Source organism: Quercus lobata, chromosome 6 (genome assembly GCF_001633185.2).
Source record: "Quercus lobata isolate SW786 chromosome 6, ValleyOak3.0 Primary Assembly, whole genome shotgun sequence".
Taxonomy (NCBI): Eukaryota; Viridiplantae; Streptophyta; class Magnoliopsida; order Fagales; family Fagaceae; genus Quercus; species Quercus lobata.
In genome coordinates this window covers 11,708,320-11,729,715 of record NC_044909.1, presented here as the reverse complement: position 1 = coordinate 11,729,715, position 21,396 = coordinate 11,708,320, and the positions used below count along the sequence as shown (strand labels likewise).

Below are 21,396 nucleotides of genomic sequence, written 5' to 3'. Positions count from 1 at the left end.
GGCTCACGAGGCGATCAAGAAGTGTGACGAATGGGGGAGGTAGAGGGACGAGGCTTTGCGCAAGAAGGAGGAGGGTCAGATTTGGGTTTGTGTTTGTGTTTGGATTTGGGTTTTTTGGGTTTTCTGAAGATGGATTGCAGGTTTTCTAAAGATGGATTGTTGGGTTTGTGTTTGTATTCTTACTGACGTTTGGGTTTGTGTTTGTTGTTTTTGTGTGGTTGACGAGAAAAATCAATTGCTGGGTTTGTGTTTATTGCTTTTGTGTTTGGTTTGGTTGATCTGTTGCTGAGTTTGTGTTTGTGTTTCTAGGTTTGTGATTTTTGGATTTTAATTTTGTGTTCTTAAATCTGGGTTTGTGTTCTTATTGTTCTTGTTCAGGACACACTTAGATCTCAATTAATGTAATATTTCGTTTTTATTTCTGTTTTTAAATTTTTTTATTTAGTTAAAATTAATAAATTTTTTTTTTTAATTTAGATGCTTACGTGGCATTTTTTAATGCCAAATAACATTTTTTATTATTATTTTAATAGCCACGTCAACTTTTAGTGTGCCAATAGTGCACTCCATTTGCCACGTGTGCATTTTTCGTCTCTAATGTAATGGCAGGGACAAAAACAAGACGCGTTTTTCAGGATAGGGACTAAAAGCGGTGGAAATAAAAGTTAGGGATCAAAATGGGAATCATGAGAAAATGTAGGGACGAAAATGTGGTTTTCGCCAAAAAAAACTAATATTCTATTGTGTAACTCTATCAATTCCTCTCTCTCTCACCGGGATTTGGGTTTTTGTTTTTATTTGAGTTTTGGGATATATTATTTTATTATGTAGAAATATTATTTTAATGTGTTATATTGTAAAATAAAAGTTGAGATGCTGAGAGTATTATAAAATTGTATGATATAATTAATAAAGTAGTTTTTTGAGATGATAAAATAGGATGGGATAGAATTTTGGGATGTGAATGTTATAACCATAAAGAAGTTGATCCTAATCACCTAGGAAAGAAATACCAATAACGCCCTTCACAAAATTCATGCATAAAAATAGAGATCTAAGAATGATATCCATCGATATAGGAACAAGTCCCCAACTAGTTAAATGTCTGCCTATTCCTCTCCTTCAATGCAAATCACAGAGAGAAGCATATCTGCAAACTAACCATCATCTAATTTCTTTACCCTTATCCCACAAATCACTGAAAAGTATTTTTATGTTTAACCTTAAGAATAACATCACTACAACTTCATAAACGAGAGTGGAAAAGAGATCCAATTCTCTTTAGTGATAGAGAGCACTCAATGAGGTCAAAGTTGGATCTGACCACTTCCATACAACCAATTGCGTGTGCCCAGTTTCTGTTCAAAAATAAAATGCCACTTCCAAGTGGTCCAAAGCAAGGCCAAACAAACCAAACCGAAATCCTAATTCCTTTTAGCTTTCCTAACAGTCCAAGCTAACCTATTCATTCTCCTTAAAGTACATTCAATACCCAAAAACAGAAACCGAATATGAAAAAACCAGTCCATTACAAACTCCAATCATGCCACTATTAAACAAAGAACAAGGAACAATAGATTAAGAACCCCATTAGACACTTTTCACCTTGAAACCTGCTACCCTTTATAGCCAAATCTCCAAACCAAAACCTTAACATTTTTCCCTCCAGCATTTTAAAACATCACTAACACAAAGCAACCAAAAAACCTAACTCAGAAGTCAGAACAATCTCTTACTATATTAAACTCATTATATCCTTTTACCAATGTCCTAAATTTAACCCACCGCATAATTCACAAGAAAACACACTTTTCCAGCAAATCAAATAAACCAATCTCAAACTCAACTCGACAAAGCCTTAAATCCCAACCAATTCTCATTGGCTACACCTATCCAATCAATCAACTTTTACTCTAAGAAGCATGGACACAATATGACATGGGACACAACGACACAACAATTCTTGAAATATTAGGACACAACAAAATCAATGATCAAAATAACACGCTTGACACTATCACCCTTGTGTACAAGCACTCCTTGACACTATCACTAGAGGTGACCCCCCCCCCCAATTTTGAAAAATATATAGCACTATATACATTTCTATCCAGAAAATTAAAAATTTCCTCCAAAACCGTGTGCAGTGAATAGTAATAAATGTTATTAATTGATAATGTTTGTTTGTTGATTTATTTTATGAATTATTAACTATTTTTAGAAAATAATTTATTAACATTAATGTTGTTGTAGCTTGTGGGGTATGTTTGGTTTATTTTTTGGACTAAATTTTGAAATTATAGAGCTATATGATATGGAAATAATGAAACTTTTATTTGAATGGTTGATGATGGGAAAATTATCTATAATATTTGATTTTTTTAAAGAGAAAAAATTACAAATAATTTGAAGCTAATAATGCAGCATTGCCTCTAGTGTTGATGTCCCAATTCATGAAAATTTTCAAACAAAATTCCAAAAAATTACCACCGATTAAATCAGTATCAATCCAAATTGTGAAAATATGAGATTATAATATTAATGAATGGGATGAAATTTGACAAAGTTTGAGTAGATGTTAGTTTTGATTTTCATAAACTTTTTTGTATTTATACTTTGGCCCCCCCTAACTTCGAATCCTGGTTCCATCCCTGTCACAACTCCTAATAGCATATTTTGCTCTCACACATTCAGTGTGCTAGAGACTCACAAACGTCTATCTTTTAGGATAAAATGATCAACCACATGGAAAAGAAGCACTGCAAGGTCCGTACTCAACAAACTAAACTATGTCTCTTTCACTCTCTTTGATTCTATGTTTATGCACAAAAATATTTTCTCCGGGAGAAAACTAAAGTTGTTTTTATGAACAAGAGATTATGAATATATACGCTAATCAATAGACATATTATTCAATAATAACTTATGTATACAGACTTATTGACTCAAAAAATAAAATAATTAAATATTATTATTATTTGGACAAGAGGACTCAATTTACATGTGCTTAAAGGCCACGCTCATGAGGATATAAACTTATATTCTCTATCATTTCCCATGGACTCGAGAATTCTCACAACTTTAATATCATGTCCAAGTAAACACATTATGAGTCAATTTCTTACTCACTCCATAATATTTATTTTTCTAACACAAGATTGTTTGCATGCCGTGGCATCTCATCCAATCTAAAAATTGAACAACAATAACCATCTCTAAATGTTCAAAGAATACCGAATTCATATTTACTTCTTGTACATCCATTATTAATTTATGTTCTTGTATGTGGCAGTACTTCTCATACAATCTAAAAATAATTGAACGTGTATTAATTTTTTATTGATCTTAGTATCTTACATGATGCACAGGCTCTTGCATTCGTACATGTCCATTAATGGTGCAAGCTGAGAGAAGGGAATCAGAACTTTTTCTTTTCTTTTCTTTTCTTTCTTAGGGAGGACTCATTTTAAACCCCCATAATTTAGGAATAATCTAAATTAAACCCTATAGTTTCAAATTAAAAGAACATGATAAGGATAATTTTACAATACTGGCACTTACCCATGATAAGGCAAAAAGCGACGATCTTAAATGACCCCGTCAGCTTCACTAGCTTGGAAACGACAATAGGAGGTCTACGGCTCTACCTCGAAGCTAATGGCAATACCGTGGCTGTCGAAATAGGAAGTTGACGTGAGGGAGCTGAAGACTAATTATGGGTCTGATGATGTTGTCGTGGCCTTACTTGGCCCCTACACATGCGCATATAAGGAAATATCTTGCGCCCCACATTCCATGCTAATCAAAAGTACTCCTACAAGGAAAGGATTCCACAAAATACATTCATAAGGATTCCTACAAGGAAAGGACTTCTAAACCAATGAATAGATGTCAACCTTCTACTACTATAAAAACTTCAAAACCCTCACAAACTAAAGTACGCATAATTCACCCGAGCTCTGGCACTCTAGAGTTGTGAGAAGTTCTAACTTGACCTTCGAAGGGTATTTGGCCGGCACCACACTGGTGCTCTCTGTTAGGCCTTCTCTTTTTGGGTTGTGCAGGTATTGTCCCAAGCACATGAGAACCTTGTGACTTACTGTTGATTTTTCGGTATCATCAAAACACTACATTTTTTAATCGTATCAATTTAAACTCTCAATCAAACCCAAAAATCAATCATCGATCCACATCAAACTTGAAAACTCTAAGGTATAAATTGATATGATTTTGCAAGCACATAGTCGATTTTAAATTAGCAAAACTATAAGATTAATTTGTAACAGTCTTAAACTTAAGGTTTAAATTAAAACTTTTGAAACTATATGGTTTGATTTCAAACCATCCATAAAACGTAGGGCTTAATATATAATTTACCTGTTTTTTCATAAAATGTAAAGAAAGGAATTTGAGCCCTGAACCAAACACTAGAAGGGGACGGATTCCACTTTAATTAAAGATAATGTGATCTAATTTTGATTATTATGAATAATACAAACAAAGAAACAAACATGATATCTATCACAAACACATAAATATTGATTCTACTTCCCATTAAGGAAAAACCAAACGTGAAATATTTTTATTCATCAAACAAAAAAACTTACAAGCATTGGATTCGGACTAGATTATTAAGATGAAGACACTCAGAAGGAGAGGACTCATGCTTATTACAATCTTACTAGGAATGGCAACGGGTCGGGTTCGGGCCGGGTTTTTCTATATCCGGACCTGACCCGCGGGCCAAGACCCATGGCCCGGACCCGTCCCGTTAACTAAGCGGATTTTTTTCCCGGGCCCCGGACCCGCCTCAGCCGAGCCCCGCGGGCCCCACGGGCCCCGTTAAAGGACTGGGCCCAATTCGTGGCCCAACAAAAAAAAAAAAAAAAAAAAAAATTCAGATCCAAACAGAAACACAGATCCAAACACAATCACAAACACAAACAAAGAAATCAGAGACACAAATTTCAAATCTACCTTTTCACCACAAAATTTTCAGATCTATGATTTTCATTTTTCCCTTTCAGAAATCATAAACACAAACACAAATACAAACACAAATTCACACGATTGAGGCGAACTGAACCCAGAAAAAAAAAATAGAAAAAAGAAAAAAAATGGAGACACTGCGAGATCGGCGACGGCGATGACGAAACGAAGTTGAGACTTGAGAGAAACGGGAACGGCGAGGACGAAACAGCCTCCTTCCCTTCTTAAATCTGTCGGAACGGTGAGGATCTTTAGCTATTCTGGTATCGGTACTTCCATCGGTCAGAAACGGGAGTCCTGCTAGCTTTTTTCTGATGAGTTCGTGATGTTCATCACGCTATACATACGGCTTGTGGCTATCACAGGCTGTGCTTGTGAGATCACTGAGAGATGAAGAGATGAGAGGCAGTGATTGAGAGAGCTGAGGAGATGAGAGGCGTGAGAGGCGTGCGCGTGAGAGGCTGAACTGAGGAGAGAATGAAATTTTAGGGTTTAACTATATATATATATATATATATATAGGAGGGTAATCTAGTAATTTTAATATATAATATAACCGGGTCTTAATCGGGTCGGGTTTCGGGTTTTTTTAATAAAACCCGGACCCGACCCGGACCCGCTTCGGGTTTTTTTTTTTAAACCCATACCCGACCCTATTCTTTATCGGACCGGGTAAAATCTGGCCCATTAGGGTCGGACCGGGCCGGGTATCCGCGGGTCGGACCGGGCCGGGTATCCGCGGGTCGGATCTAAATTGCCATCCCTAAATCTTACATATCACTACTGAGGGAAACTGTTGCATTATATTCAGCAGTGACATCCCAGATTCTTTCTCCACCAAAATTGAGGTTATATTTGGGCTGTTTATTTGGGAAGAACAAGCCAAAGTTTTTCTCTAGCTCTGGTTGCTTCTGATTCTCATTAAACATGGCAAAAAGATAGGTCTCTATTGCCCTCCCAGGCCTCTTTGGTGTACCCCCATTGACATGCCTAATCAAATTTGAGTAGTAAGTACCTGCATTATCAAATGATGTAGCAAATCCACCTGCTGATGGCCATCCACTCTCTGAAACAACCTCCAATGAACCGCCCCACGACCTCTCGAGAGCTGAGTACATTGCATCCATCATTGCATCAAAAAGGTTTTGGTATCCATTGGGTCCATCCCATACCACAACTGATGGGGAAGTAAACAAAGCATAGGGAAGAGAAATGTCACGTGGATTTCCAGCATAGCTAAAATAAGTGTACACATTGGCTAGTAAGGGTGCCTTAGCGTATACTAGGTGACCAATGATTGGGTCTAAATATGATCTAACATCATCTCTGAAAGCCCCTTGTGATGGAGGGTAGGAGTTTCCTAATAAGGTCATGTCAATTGCAATTGAAACCTGGATTTGGTCCTTAAGGCCAGCTGATCTAATTGCATTGAATACGTTCGTTAAGGCAGGGAGAACAAATAATTGTGCTAACCAAGCTGTGCCTTCATTAACAGGACTCACTTCATTTCCAACTGCAATGTATCGAAACCTGACACTAGGCCAGAAGTTTAGTACGTTTGTTTGTACCCATGCTTGTGCGTTGGAAGGGTTGGCAAGGCTTTGAAGGTCTGAGTTTGGGACACCTAGCATGACTTCAATGTTAGAGCCTCTAAGGGCTTGTAGAACTGCTTGATTCGGATCATAGATTCTCATTCGCTTGATGTTGTTTGACTTGTAGAGAGCTATAACTTCTTGCATAGATGGCAGATCGTTGCCAAGCATTCCATAACAAACACCAACAGATTGTGCACCTGTATCCAAATATAACATTAATAGAAGTAATTTAAAAGGATGTATAATTAAGGAAATAACAAAGAGTATAATTTCTGATATAATAGAATGATAGAAAAGAATACATGTGGTCAATCCTAACAAATCTATTGAGAATAAATAGCCGACCCCAAAATTTGGAAGTCAGGCTTGGTTGTTGATGTTGTTAGAGCATCTCCAGTAGATTCTCCGAATTTTTGTATTGTTTGGAAAATGAATAGTGACTTTTACCTTTTAACTACACACTTTTTCAAATACACTTTCTAATAGATTCTCTATCTCATTCTCTATCTCATTTAAATATTATTTCTTCATTCATTCTTTATTCTTTGTTTATCATCATGTATTCTTCCTATATTCATTTCCAACAATTATATTTTTCAATAAAAAATGTTATATTTATAACATTTTTCGCAATACTTTTACAAGAATCACATCAAAATCTTATGTGAAAAGTTGTTACTAGTTCTAATTTGAACCCACCGCTGAAATTATTTTTTTACTCACCAATATTAACTAATAACAATCTATTACTTAAAATTTTATTGTGAAAATATTATGGTAGCATTTCTCAATTAAAATTTTTTATTTTTTATATTATTTTTCCTTTCTTTCAATTCATTCTCATCTACGTTTTCATTTCTTTTTTTCTTTTTCTTTTTTCTTGTTTTTCTCCTCCACACACGTGTCCAGCCTATCTCTACCCCCCCCCCCCCACACACACCCTTTCTTTTATTTTCTTTTCTCCCTCACATTCAAGAACATTCCAACGAGCTCTCTCTCTCTTACTTGATTCCAAAACATTCACAAGCTCTTTGCAATAAGAAAAGAAAGAAAAGAGGTATAGAGAGAAAGAACAAGAGAGATGGGTCACTGCCGTCGCTCATCTTCATCCCCAACACAGTCCAAATGGGTCTTAGATGGCTTCTGGCTTCCTTTTTTTTTTTTGCTTTTATTGTTATGATTTGATTGATTTTAAAATTGTGTTTTTGAGTTTGTATTCTAATAATCTTATTATGCTTGAGTTTAGAGATGTTTAAGAGAAAGATTGTTGTGTTTGTAGCTATGAGAGGAGAGAGAAATAATTGTTTTTTATTGAGATTTATGAACTTTTTAAGCAAAAAAATTGATTTGGAGTTGCTATAGTGTTCTCTAGATTAAGAGAACTACTGTAACAACTTCAAAAAAAAAAAATTTGGAAAAGTTTTGTATTTAGAGATGCTGTTAAAGCCTGAATAGTGAGTTTTTTTGGAGAAAAAGTAGAGATAGAGTATCTATTGGAGATGCTCTTACCTATGTAGTGGTAGTACTAGTCATATTTATTAATAAGACACATGGGTAATATGGATCATTTGCTAATTCTAATTAAGGAGATTTTTTTTTTCTTTCACAACAATGTTTAAAAATATTCATTTTCATTTTCATTTAAGCATAGTCTTGTGTGGAAAATCATTGCAAGCTGCACTAAGAGATTGTTACAGAATCAGGACCAAGACTTTATAAGACAACAAAGTCTATTTGAGATATATGCTTTGTTCTTCTGCAAAATGAAGTAACAAAAAAATAACACGCTTGTTGTGGTAGTTAATAATGATAACTCTCATAATTCAAATTATCCCTCCAAATAGGATGCAGATTTGTGCAGATTTTAGGGAAGAAGATATTTCAAGCTTGTCTGAAAATTCCATTTTTGCTAGGAACATGCCAATATGGGAATCAACACAAATGAGTCAGACTGCATGATGCTAGTCCTTGTCATGTTAAGCAATGAAATGAATTTGTCAAGCCTCTTGAAATCTTGAAAACTATCATGGAACTTCTTTGCATATTGCAAATGATCCTATTTTCAACATTTCTTACATAAGAGATAGATTGACAATGTTGCCACTGTTAAAACTGTACTCTTTGACAGCATGCATGGCTTTTGCTATACTAGTTTTGATAGAGAATGATGCACACTGACACATTGTTTCATAAGTAAATGTATAAATCACACATAAACACATGCACATAAAAAGAGGCACAGTGAGAGAGAGGAGACCTGTTGTGGCAAGGTTTGCCATCAAGAACCCTAGAAGAAACACTATAGCTGCCATTAAGGATCTGTTACTTGTTTCAAAGAAGGTAGTCATAGAGAAGAAAAGGCACAAATCAAATAGCTTGAAAGCTTGTATTTGTCACCTCCATTTCGGCTCTTTATATAGACATAGAGTTTATAGTTGCCTGACTATATTATGCCTGAATATTCCATTCCAAATTACTATTAAGGGTCCGTTTGGATATAGCTGAAAACTGAAAACTGAAACTGAAAACTGAAAAACACTGTAGCAAAATAATTTTTAAATGTGTAAATAGTACCGTGGGACCTATTTTTAATGAAAAAGTTGCTGAAAAGTGAAATTTGTGGGTCCATAAACAGTACACGATGTGCACTGATTAGCTGAAAAAAGTTTGAAAAGTCCAACTTTGCGGCTACTGTTCATTGAACAGTGCATGAACAGTAGCCGCAAGTCTCAAAAACGCGTGAAAAAAAAAATGGAAAAACGCAGACGCAAACGTTTCAGCCGAATCCAAACGTAGCCTAAGTTTTATGATGTTAAATATTAGCATTGATACACCATGTTGAATATGCTAGTATGGATGCGGAAGCGAAAGCGTAAAGTATAAAACACAATAACACACGAGGATTACGTGGTTCAACCTAACGGCCTACATCCACGGAGGAAACCCTAAAGGGCTACATCAATAATATAGTATAGTGTAGTACAAATCATGTATTACAATAAATCATAACATGTGTATATATAGTAGACTAAACCCTAGACTAATAAACTTATAGTATAAGTAGGAGACTTGGCTTGCACACAAAGTAGAATTAGGCTTAACTTATGCTAATGGGCTAATATATCTCTAACACCCCCTCTCAAACTCAAGATGGAAACTTGATGAAATCTTGAGATTTGATAAGGTTGAGAAGATCTCTTGAATGAAGTTTGGCTCTATGAGAGTAGTTTGAGGAAGGCAATGGTCTTGCAGTATTGATGCGACTTCTAACTGTGGCATGACTATACTAGAGAGTTTTGACAACATCAGTAGGAAGCCAAAGAAGATGAATGCAACGAAAAAAACACCGAGGAAGACAAAGATTACTCTTAAATATACCGCAAGGACAGAAAACCATGGCCACAAGAAGGTGGCTCTGATACCATGTTAAATATTAGCATTGATACACCATGTTGAATATGCTAGTATGGATATGGAAGTGAAAGCATAAAGTATAGAACACAATAACACACGAGGGTTACGTGGTTCAGCCTAACGGTTTACATCCACGGAGGAAACCCTAAAGGGCTACATCAATAATATATTATTATAGTGTAGTACAAATTCTGTGTTACAATAAATCATAACATATGTATATATAGTTGACTAAACTCTAGACTAATAGACTTCTAGTACAAGTGGGAGACTTGGCTTACACACAAAATAGAATTAGGTTTGGGCCTATGCTAATGGGCTAATATATCTCTAACACATGGCAGCCTATGTTTACCAATTCAATGCATGCTTATCTCTCTCAATTTACTTTCAAAATATCTAAGTCTTCCTTTTTATTTAATTTGTGGGTAGATGAGATTGGTGTCTTTATCTTCAATAAATAAATAAATGGTTCATTGCACTTTCTCTTTGACCATATGCAGTTGGGATGCTTCATGATTATTGATAATAAGCACTATGTTAAGATTTTCCGTTAAATTTTAACTAAAAAAAAAAATGAAATTGCATCCAACATAAACTTGCCAAGAATCCTAATAGCATAAAACAAAATGTTTATTACTAATAATTAAGGGCGGATATTGCTCGATTTTAAAGTTTGTGAGAGACGTTACAACATTGTGCAACTTGCCAAAATAAATATTTAAAAAAAAAAAAAAAAAAAAAAAAAAAAACTCTATAGAGATCAACATGGATAGAGCATTATACATTACCACCGCACACCATGTGATGGTCATTCCGCAAATATAAGTGCTTGTGGGGTGTAAGCGGCAAAGGCTGGGGTTCAAGTCTCCATGAGAGAATTTTACACACATATACACTTAGATTATGATAGAGTAAAATTTCTATTTTGTTAAAAAAAAAAAAAAAAAAAAAAAAACCAACCAAGTCGATGCTTCATGTATCCTTAAGTGACAAAATGGGGCTAAACATTTTTTTTTTTTCCTTATTGGCTTTGAATATAGCATGTTGTGGTTTTTTCTTGGCAAAAACCACATTTTCAGGCGATTTTTACTTTGGTCCCTAACTTTTTTTTGCACCACTTATAGTCCCTAAAATCAAAAAAGTGATTTCGTTTTTGTCCCTACCATCATCTCACGAACGAAAATAGTTTACATGGCAAACCGAGTGCATCGCTGGCACACTAAAGGATGACGTCAGCATTAAAATAATAATATAATATTTTATTTAGCATTTTAAAAATGCCACATCATCTTTTAAAAAAATTAATTTATAAATTTTAACTAAATGAAAAAAAAAAAGGAAAAAACAGAAATAAAAACCAAAAATCACATGAATTGAGATCTAAGCGTGTTTTGAACAAGAACAACAAGAACACAAACTCAGATCTAAGAACACAAACCCAGAAATTAAAAATAAATAAATAAAATAAAATAAAATAACCTCCAAAACTTAATACTTTTGATGATTTATAACAAAGTATATTGCAGAAACCGTTCATAAAGTTTTTCCTATTTTTATATGAATCTTCAACTACGCAATTGATATGATCTAACATCATATCCAAAAAATGAAAAATAAATTCTAAAATGAAATCAGCTAACATTAATCAAAGAAATTATGCAATCGGCAAATGTAAAATCCAAGCAAATTTGAGTAAATAAAACCAAATGATCGGAACTCAAGCAAGGCTTTTTTCGAAGTTAATAAAACCCGAAGAATCTGGAATTAACAAAAACGAAGAAAGTACAGCACCGACAAAAATTTATAGAGCCAAAAAAAATAAAAAACGAAAACGAAGCATTCAGTTACCAAGTCAAAGAACCCAAGATCAGTGTGAATCTAGAACAGCGATCAAAGAGCTCCGAATCCGAAACCGAGAGCAGAAAATTAAGCAGCGGCAACGACGGATCGGCGGTAAAGCTTGCCGAAGACGTGGAGCATGGTGACGAAGCCGATGAAGCAGAGGCTCATGACAAGCACGACGGTTGGCGAGATCTTCAGGCTAGGAGCGTTGTCGATGTAGGAGGATTACCTTTCTCAGCTATGCTATCGAAACGATACGATTCTTCGCAGTTGTTTGGTTCCTGAGAAAAGCAAAAGAAAATAAATTTTGGAGTTTTCCTCTTTTTTGAATTTTTTCTGTTGTTTTTGTTTTTTCGGACAGTAGAAAGGTTTCACCTAAACTTAGACAGAAACGATCCTTCACGGTTGTTTGGTTCCTGAGAAAAGCAAAAAGAAAACGAAGTTTTAAGTTTTGGAGGTTTTATATATATATATATATATATATATACATATATATTTCTGGGTTTGTGTTTTTATATCTGAGTTTGTGTTTTTGTTGTTTTTATTCAAGACACACTTAGATCTCAATTCATGTGATTTTTAGTTTTTATTTCTGTTTTTTCCTTTTTTTTTCATTTAGTTAAAATTTATAAATTAATTTTTTGTTTTTAAAAGATGACGTGGCATTTTTAAAATGCTAAATAAAATATTATATTATTATTTTAATGTTGACGTCAATTTTTAGTGTGTCAACAATGCAATCCATTTGCCACGTAGACTATTTCCATTCATGAGATGGCGGTAGGAACAAAAACGAGATCTTTTTTTTATTTTAATTAGGGACTAAAAGCAGTGCAAAAAAAAGTTAGGGACAAAGTAAAAATCATCTGAAATGTATAAACGAAAATGTAGTTTTAGCTTCTTCTTTTTATCTTTTCTATTTTTTTTTTTTTTTTTAAATGCGCATGTTGGTTTCAGCAACCTGCAGTCATTTTCTATGCAACCAACAGCATTAATTTACGTGACAATCCATCAAATGATATTGTTATTTATTATTTTTGTACCTGTTATCATAAATGCTATTGGCTTTATCTCAATGATAAGCCTCCGGCGGCTTCACTGTAGCAATGGACTTGATTAATTGAACATTGATATGTTCAAATAAAATTCAAGAATTCTAAGGGTAGACCGAAGACCAGCAATGATAATTGATAATGCAAGGCTGTAAATGGAAGGATACCTAAAAGTAGTCAAATATACGAAAGAAACGTTAAAGGCTTGCAGCACAACAACAAGTGGAGACTTTTCCATTCAGAATACATAGTGGATTTTTTTTTTTTTTTTTTTTTTGACTAAGATAGAGACCGAGAGTTTTATAACTTAACTGATTGGCACCTTCTGATATTTCCAATAAAAACACCTAAAGTTTAAAACTTCAAATTCCTCCTCTCCCATTGAAACTATCAAATTATCAAAAAAATTGCAGCCAAAGGATTCATGTCAATGATTATCACTCTAAGAAATTGAATAAAAATAAAGAAAAATGAGAGAAAATCAATATGAAGAATTTTACGCAGTTCAATAGTAATAATTTTTCACCATAAAAAAAGAATTAGACTTTTAACATATATATACTTCCTTAGTCAAAACATTAACCCAGTTAAAATCCCCAATATATATACTTACATCCTAGTGTTTTGCTAAAAAATTTTTGCTAAAAGTGTACTAAAGTATACTAGTACTTTGAAAAAGTGAAAACAAGTAAGAAAAATAATTTTTACCAAAAGGACACTTAACATTTTGCTGAAATATTTTTGCTAAAAATGTATTAAAGTATACTTGTACTTTGAAAAAGTGAAAACAAGTAAGAAAATGTGAGGTTTTAAAAAACTATACGTAAAAGCTAAAAATAAAAAATATGGCTTATTAGCCAGTGCCTAACGGTGTCTGTTTACATTCTCATTCGGAATATGAACCACCATCCCTAACAGTTCATGCTAAAGAAAAAGTAGGCTTATTTTGGGGAGGGGGATTTAAAAATAAATAGAAATATAAAAGGTTTTACCCCTATGTCAAATTTAGTACCCGTTCGGATACAGCTTTTAATCCCCAGCATCTACGTTTTGCATTCCTTTTTTTTTTTTTTTTTTTTGAGAAGAAAGTGCTTTCCAGTGGGTCCCATGCACTGTTCACAGAACCAACAAATCTCTTTTTTCAACAAAACTTTCATTAAAAATAGATCTCACGGCACTATTCACACATTTAAAAATTATTTTGCTACAGTATTTTCAGTTTTCAGTAAAATAAGCAGGATCCAAATACACCCTTAATCTCAAATTTCTGATTTTGTCAATTAAAACCTTTCACTTTTCAGGCATTGTCCAGCTATGTACATGTGTCCTCCGCCTATCTCTGCTACCAACTAACGAACCACATGCCAAAACACCATTTTTTCCCTCAAGGCTTCTTCTCTAATAAGTTGAAGCGCATCATCACATAAAGGGTGGGAAAGAGAGAGAGTGAGAGGAGGGGATAAAGATCACAATAACTTCTATCTATAACAGCAGCATGTGCACATAGGTAGAAATCATTGTTTCGTGGATGACAAACTTTGTTATCTAAGTGCACTTAGGTAGAAATCATTGTTTCGTGGATGAAAAACTTTGTTATCTTTGTTATCTAAGTGCACTTAGGTAGAAATCATTGTTTCGTGGATGACAAACTTTGTTATCTATAACAGCAACATGTGCACATAGGTAGAAATCATTGCTTCATGCAAGATTTTCAGATCCGAACCGTTCATTGAACCGTAAAAAGGGAGAGGTTCAAGGTTTTTGAGATCGAACCGGGGTCGAACCGTAATGACGTCATAATTAATTAAAGCCTAAATATAGATATTAAATTTATAAAACTAGCAAAATTGACTAATATATCTATATATGTGAGGGAAATTTAATGATTTTCAAGCATATATTTAATAATTAAATAAGTTAATAAAATAAAATAATAACCTTGAAAACATTAAAATTTATAATTAATTTTTAAAGTAAAGTTGAATATCTTTGAATGATTTTAATTATAATTTTTTTTATTCCTTGTAAGAGATGGATAATTTAATTAAGTAGAATAAAATTGTGTTAAGTTGTTTTAAAAAAAAAATTGCTAAGGGGTTGGACCACACGGTTCTTGCCATCGGTTCGTGCGGTCCAACCCCGGTTTTAGGAGTTCAAGGAATTGCCACATATGCCCGGTTCTTTATGCTTAAAAAACCAATTTTTATCTCGGTTCTCGATTTTCACAGTCCGATCTCCCGGTCCAGTCCAGTTCTGAGAACTATGGTTTCGTGGATGACAATAACTTCTAAGTTTGTTAAAAGAGTACCTTAGAGCAATTGCATCAATTGATGCAAAATTGTGCAAAATGGAAAAATGTGCTCATTTTCCACATTTTGAGCAAAAAAACACCCACATCAATGAGTGTAAAATTAATTTTATTAGTTTTTTCTCTCTCCTTCTCTCTATCTCTCTGGTTGCTCTCACTCTCACCTCACTCTCACTGCCTCCGATCATCAAAGAACGCCACACCATGCATCAACAGAGAACACCACATCAAAAAATTTCTTCCAAAATCAAGTAAAACAAAAAATTAGTATTACACAGGATTTGTTTGGTTGCCGAGAAAAATAGAGAAAACAAGAAATAAAGAAAATTAACCAAACACAGAGAAAATCAACAGATCTTTGGTTGCCCATCGCCTTTCCTTCTATTTCTACTCTTTTCCACCACTTTCTCACTAGCCAAACAAGAAATAAAGAAAATTAACAACAAAAAAGGCTTGAAGGACCTGGATCTTCAGTGCTAAGACGAGCATAAGAAGACCGATCCAAGAAGCAAGCCATTTCGATCACCAGATCGCTGAAACCAGACACTGACAAAAACAATGGAGCTCGCACGCCGACGAAAACAACTGCTACTTTTCTTTGCGTGTTGGGTCTGGGTCTGTCAGAGAGTGTTGGTCTATGAGAGAGAGGGGCGGTGAGAGAGTAATACAAAATTGTAGAAGAATGAATATTTTATTGAATAAATGTATAGAATAGATAAACTAATGTGGGTGTTTTGTAAATATGCGTGTGTAAAATAGAAAAAGTAGCTTTTTTTGTGCAAAATAGAAGGAAAATTTGCATCAACTGATGCAATTGCTGTATTCTAAGAATTGAACTGATAATAACTATAGTAAACGAATTCATCTCTAATTCTATTACAGTCCCAGAAATTTTCATTTATTTTATCTTTAGAATGACACTGCACAGCAGTAATACGACACCATAGGATCATAATTTTGCCAACTTCAAACATCACTTGTTTGATAAAAATGATGAGCAGATTCAATTTAAATTCAATCTTATATGTAAAAACAGAATTTCAAAATTCTAGCTTGATCTCTCTTTTTTCTCTTTTCCTTGCATCCTTCGGTTTTTTGTTGTCCCTTTCCACATTTGTGACTGTATTCCAGTGTATCTATCATTTTTCCATATGTTTTACATATTTAAGGTTATAACCCCTGTAACTTCTAAGTTATACATCGGTGTTAGAATACATAATAATTTCTAAATCAAAATTCCTACTTCTGTTATTTTTACTTTAAATTCTTCAGGTCATAGATACTTTTTTTGATGATGTAAAAGGCTAAAAGCTTCTGCTGGACTACAGTTTAGATCACTTTTATCTGTACAATCAATCTATTCAACTGAATTCTCAAAAAATTAAAAAAAAATAATAATAAATAAAGAGGAGGAGAAGAAAGAAATCTATTCAACTAAGCTTTGATCCACAATAACAATCTACTATACCATAATAATACTTAAAAGAACTTCTATCCATGAACAAAGGTTCATAAATTTTCTATGAGGCTCTGATCAAGTCAAAACAGGTGAAAAAAAAAAAAAAAAAAAAAAAAAAAAAAAAAAAAAAAAAGTATCATTTTTGTCCACAAAAAAATTAAAATTTTTGTTACTATTATACAGAATAATCTAGAATTGTACATACAAGGAGGTTAAACAAGATTAACTACGAAAAAATAACATTCATACAAAGCTCCTAATAATATCTGCTCAAACCCCGTGAAGAAATTATTGATAACAGTCAGGAAAGAACTCATCTGACACAGGGAATCATGTCTTCACGTTTGTCCACTGGAAGATGGCACTGGATTACGATCCTCAGGCATGGCTGGGTAATTGCTGGACAAATCTACAACTTCATCTGCTCCTCCATCCACACTCATCTTGCTGAAACTTCTTTTCTTTGATGAAGAGTTCAAATCTTCCTGCTCTTTCTCTGCTTGGCCTTCAATGCTCAAAGAAGGAAATAAAGGAGGCTCACTACCACTTAATCGACAAAAGACTTTTTCAACAGTTTCACTGATTTCCTTCCCCAGCCCATTATTGTCCAACATTAACTCCCAAACTGATTTAGAGGCCCTCTCGAGCACAGGGGTTCTGCATCAAAGTTAACAAACAAATCAAATTTTATCTATGATAAATCTTTCCTCCAAATCAGGCTGAGGTCATTATGTGACAGTTCAGATGACCATCTACTTGTATTTTAATCACATGAGTTTTAAGTTATCTAAACAAGCAACGTGACTATTAAACATGTCATGGAATTAAGAGTTCACATAGATACTCATTTAAGTCACTTGATCCTAGAATGATTCTTTATCCTATTCCAAAGAGAATGAAAATCAGCTGAAAATATGCAATAGAAGAAAGCATCCACCACAAAGAAGGTGAAGGATTCAGGGGTATTGTGGCCACTTTCAGAAGGTAAAATTTATTTGGCTGAGGAGAAAATATTCCTCTTTTAGATAAGACCCCTAAAATAAAAATAAAAAGTGCATTGCCACACATGCATTGTTAAAGTTACTTCACTTCAACTAAGGCTTCTGCCAAGCTTACTACGCCAATATTGACAAGTGACAAATCAATTTCGTAAAGATTGACATATGAGAAATCAATTTCTATGGGGATAAATTTCTTGCTGACTTTATAGACAGATGATGTCAAAATCAGAGAGTAGACTGCAAGCTGATGGAGAAATAAGAAACTATGAGAAGGACCATCACATACTGGTTTAGTTTCTTGAAGGATTCTCTCACACTAGTGCTTACATAAATTTATGAGCAGTTTGATGCAGGGGATCCTACATACCAAGCATGAGGACTTAGGGCCTTAAGGTGCCAAATTCCATTACCAGTTACCTTCTTAGGAGGCCCTTTGAAGGAGGGAGAACAACCAAGATTATATTTGAATTTTTTATTTCATATTTTATTTGAGATACCCGATTTTATTTTTTGAATTTTGGATTATGATTGAGGATTCCATTGGATGTACTTGTGCCTTAATGTAATCCTTGAATCCTATTAAAAAAAGGCTCCAGGAATGATTTGAGGAGTGCAATTTGAATATAAAAAAATTATTAGAGATGTTTCTCTATACTTGGTGATGACTCCAAGCACCCTTAGATGGTGAAGCCTAGGGTTTTTAGGCAAATTATAGGTGGTGAAACTTAAGATGTGTCCTGCCCTCTCTTATTTTCCCTTATTTCTATTCGGAACAATTCTGTCCTACATCACCCTTTAGTCATGTTAAATTAGCTAATGGATTTCCACAAAAATATGACCATGAAAACCCTTAAGGTGAGTTAAAGATGCAGTGAAAATCATAGAAGGCCTTTTCTATAATTTTATTTTTCCAATAAATTTTACTTGCAAAATATATATATATATATATATATATATAAAAGACCAATTTCAGTCAGTAGATAGTTGCATGACTACTTCAGCAAAAGACCCTTTCCAGTTTTCACAACCAAAAGGTTACTAGCAATTTCCTAAAGTACGATAGAGAGCTAATCAACTATTGTGAAAAATCTGAAGGGGCATGCACTCCCACTCACACACACGAAGTTAACAAAATTACTTACTCAAGCTCCTGTCGAAGGGCATCAAACAGCTCCCTCTTAGTCTGTTTCTCTGCACCAGGGGTGTTAAGAACTTTACTTTGTTCAACCATCATTAGAGTGGTTTTCTTCAGCTCCTCCTATAACACAGAAGTAGACATATAAATATTGCAATGTCTTTCCTAAGCAATAAAAAATATTACAGACAAAGAAACCATTCCTGTTCATTAAAAAAATGCACATGTAGCTCATATCTAAATCTGGCAGGCACTTCAAGCTACTGATAAACAGATAATATACTCTCACAGCACATCATATGCAAATTGCTAACCCACGAATCATTATCCTATTACAGTTCATCAAAGTGACGAACAACACTCCAACATCACTACTTTATTTGTCATAAAATATCATCACCTCTAAATAACCAGAAAGAAGTTGATCCTAATCACCTGGGAAGGAAATACCAATAACACCCTTCACAAAATCCATGCATAAAAATAGAGATCTAAGAATGATATCCATCAATATAGGAACAAGACCCCAACTAGTTAAATGTCTGCCTATTCCTCTCCTTCAATGCAAATCACAGAGAGAAGCATATCTGCAAACTAACCATCATCTAATTTCTTTACCCTTATCCCACAAATCACTGAAAAGTATTTTTACGTTTAACCTTAAGAATAATATCACCACAACTTCATAAACGAGAGTGGAAAAGAGATCCAATTCTCTTTAGTGATAGAGAGCACTCAATGAGGTCAAAGTTGGATTTGATCACTTCCATACAACCAATTGCATGTGCCCAGTTTCTGTTCAAAAATAAAATGCCACTTAGGAGTGGTCCAAAGCAAGGCCAAACAAACCAAACCGAAATCCTAATTCCTTTTAGCTTTCCTAACAGTCCAAGCTAACCTATTCATTCTCCTTAAAGTACATTCAATACCCAAAAACAGAAACCGAATATGAAAAAACCATAGTCGATTACAAACTACCAATCATGCCACTATTAAACAAAGAACAAGAAACAATAGATTAAGAACCCCATTAGACACTTTTCACCTTGAAACCTGCTACCCTTTATAGCCAAATCTCCAAACCAAGACCTTAACATTTTGCCCACCAGCATTTTAAAACATCACTAACACAAAGCAGCCAAAAAGCCTAACTCAGAAGTCAGAACACTCTCTTACTATATTAAACTCATTATATCCTTTTACCAATGTCCTAAATTTAACCCACTGCATAATTCACAAGAAAACACACTTTTCCAGCAAATCAAATAAACCAATCTCAAACTCAACTCGACAAAGCCTTAAATTCCAACCAATTCTCATTGGCTACACCTATCCAATCAATCAACTTTTAGTCTAAGAAGCATGGACACAATATGACATGGGACACAACGACACAACAATTCTTGAAATATTAGGACACAACAAAATCAATAATCAAAATAACACGCTTGACACTATCACCCTTGTGTACAAGCACTCCTTGACACTATCACCCACAACAGTTAACAAACCACTACATCACCAACAATACACATAAAATACAGCAATGCAGTTCAACCCCACGAACAAAATCAGTAATCAAAATAAAACTCATACAGTCATACCACAAGAATCATACTTCCTTCACCCAAAATAATTGAAAAACATTAAAATAAAATCAAATCAAATAAAAAATTGTAAATTTGAAAAACCCATGAACTATAACACCATAATAAAAAAATAATAATAATAATAATAAAAAAACACTATACTTTTTCTTCACATATAATAATTCAGCCCCATTAGAAAAAATTGAAAATTTGTTACTAATCCACTCACATTAGCTTTGAGCTGATTGATTATCTTGAGCCTGATAGCGTCAATAGTACCATCGTTCATCAAAGACTCCAACACATCCTCTGGTGATATCACAGAGGAACCCATTATTGTATCCCTGTTAAAAAATTCAATCTAGCTCACTGCCTCACCTGCACAACCAACAAAACAAAACAAACCATGTATATATGCTTTTGAAATTGAAAACTACTTTTCGTGTTTCTGAAGCAATACCAAAAACCAAAACAAAAAAACAAGTGGGTTTTGTACCTTATTAGGAGTTCTCTGATTTTCAACGATTAACAGCTTTATTAACCGCTTTCCTAGAAGGGGCTGGATTATCTGAAACTGAGAGAGATGGGAATGGATTTTGCTAGCAAATTCTAGGAAAAGACTCTGGCTGTTGAGGTCAACTAGGCTAGAGCTAATCATGGGCCGGAAGAGCCCATTCCTATGGACTTGCTCAAAGCCCATTCTTTTTTTTATTAAGCAATTTTTTAAATCCGATTTTATTTAGAAATAGGATAACCAATATTTATTTACACGTATAAAATAAATTAAAAAAAAATTTAGTTACTAGTTTTTTTTAGAAGATAGTTCCTAGTTCTAGTTGGTAAAGGATTACTCACCTTGTATATAATATGATCACTCATAAATTGTTCTCGTAATTCTAAATTCTCAATAATCAATATCGATTGAAATACACATAAAAGTAATTTATGGTCATGAAAAATAGTCTTGGTCGAGTAAGACAACCAAAAAGAATGTACAAAAGAAACAACA

At 34.0% G+C, this 21,396-nt stretch overlaps 2 protein-coding genes across 2 annotated transcripts; both read right to left on the bottom strand.

Moving 5' to 3' along the window:
* Positions 1-5,759: 5,759 nt before the first annotated feature.
* Positions 5,760-9,043, bottom strand: LOC115993708 (glucan endo-1,3-beta-glucosidase, basic vacuolar isoform-like). The gene is made up of 2 exons (XM_031117662.1): positions 8,842-9,043; positions 5,760-6,781 (listed from the first exon to the last, which is right to left on the bottom strand). Exons 1-2 carry the CDS (start codon positions 8,930-8,932, stop codon positions 5,760-5,762), a joined length of 1,113 nt encoding a protein of 370 aa, XP_030973522.1. The 5' UTR covers positions 8,933-9,043.
* Positions 9,044-16,781: 7,738 nt separating this feature from the next.
* On the bottom strand, positions 16,782-21,000 carry LOC115993809. Its single transcript, XM_031117783.1, has 4 exons — positions 20,884-21,000; positions 20,617-20,765; positions 18,806-18,921; positions 16,782-17,319 (listed from the first exon to the last, which is right to left on the bottom strand). The coding sequence occupies exons 2-4, from the start codon at positions 20,719-20,721 to the stop codon at positions 17,001-17,003; spliced, it is 540 nt and encodes a 179-aa protein (XP_030973643.1). The 5' UTR covers positions 20,722-20,765; positions 20,884-21,000; the 3' UTR covers positions 16,782-17,000.
* Between the last annotated feature and the right edge of the window lie 396 nt (positions 21,001-21,396).

What these genes read in the sequence shown, in the direction of transcription:
- LOC115993708 (XM_031117662.1), bottom strand. Translation starts at nt 8,932, where the DNA reads ATGACTACCTTCTTTGAAACAAGTAACAGATCCTTAATGGCAGCTATA. An exon ending in GGCAAACCTTGCCACAACAG is followed by an intron (nt 6,782 to 8,841) that starts GTCTCCTCTCTC and finishes ATTTGGATACAG; the next exon opens with GTGCACAATCTGTTGGTGTT.
- LOC115993809 (XM_031117783.1), bottom strand. Translation starts at nt 20,721, where the DNA reads ATGGGTTCCTCTGTGATATCACCAGAGGATGTGTTGGAGTCTTTGATG. An exon ending in TCAATCAGCTCAAAGCTAAT is followed by an intron (nt 18,922 to 20,616) that starts GTGAGTGGATTA and finishes TCTGTGTTATAG; the next exon opens with GAGGAGCTGAAGAAAACCAC. An exon ending in GCCCTTCGACAGGAGCTTGA is followed by an intron (nt 17,320 to 18,805) that starts GTAAGTAATTTT and finishes ACTTTGATGCAG; the next exon opens with AACCCCTGTGCTCGAGAGGG.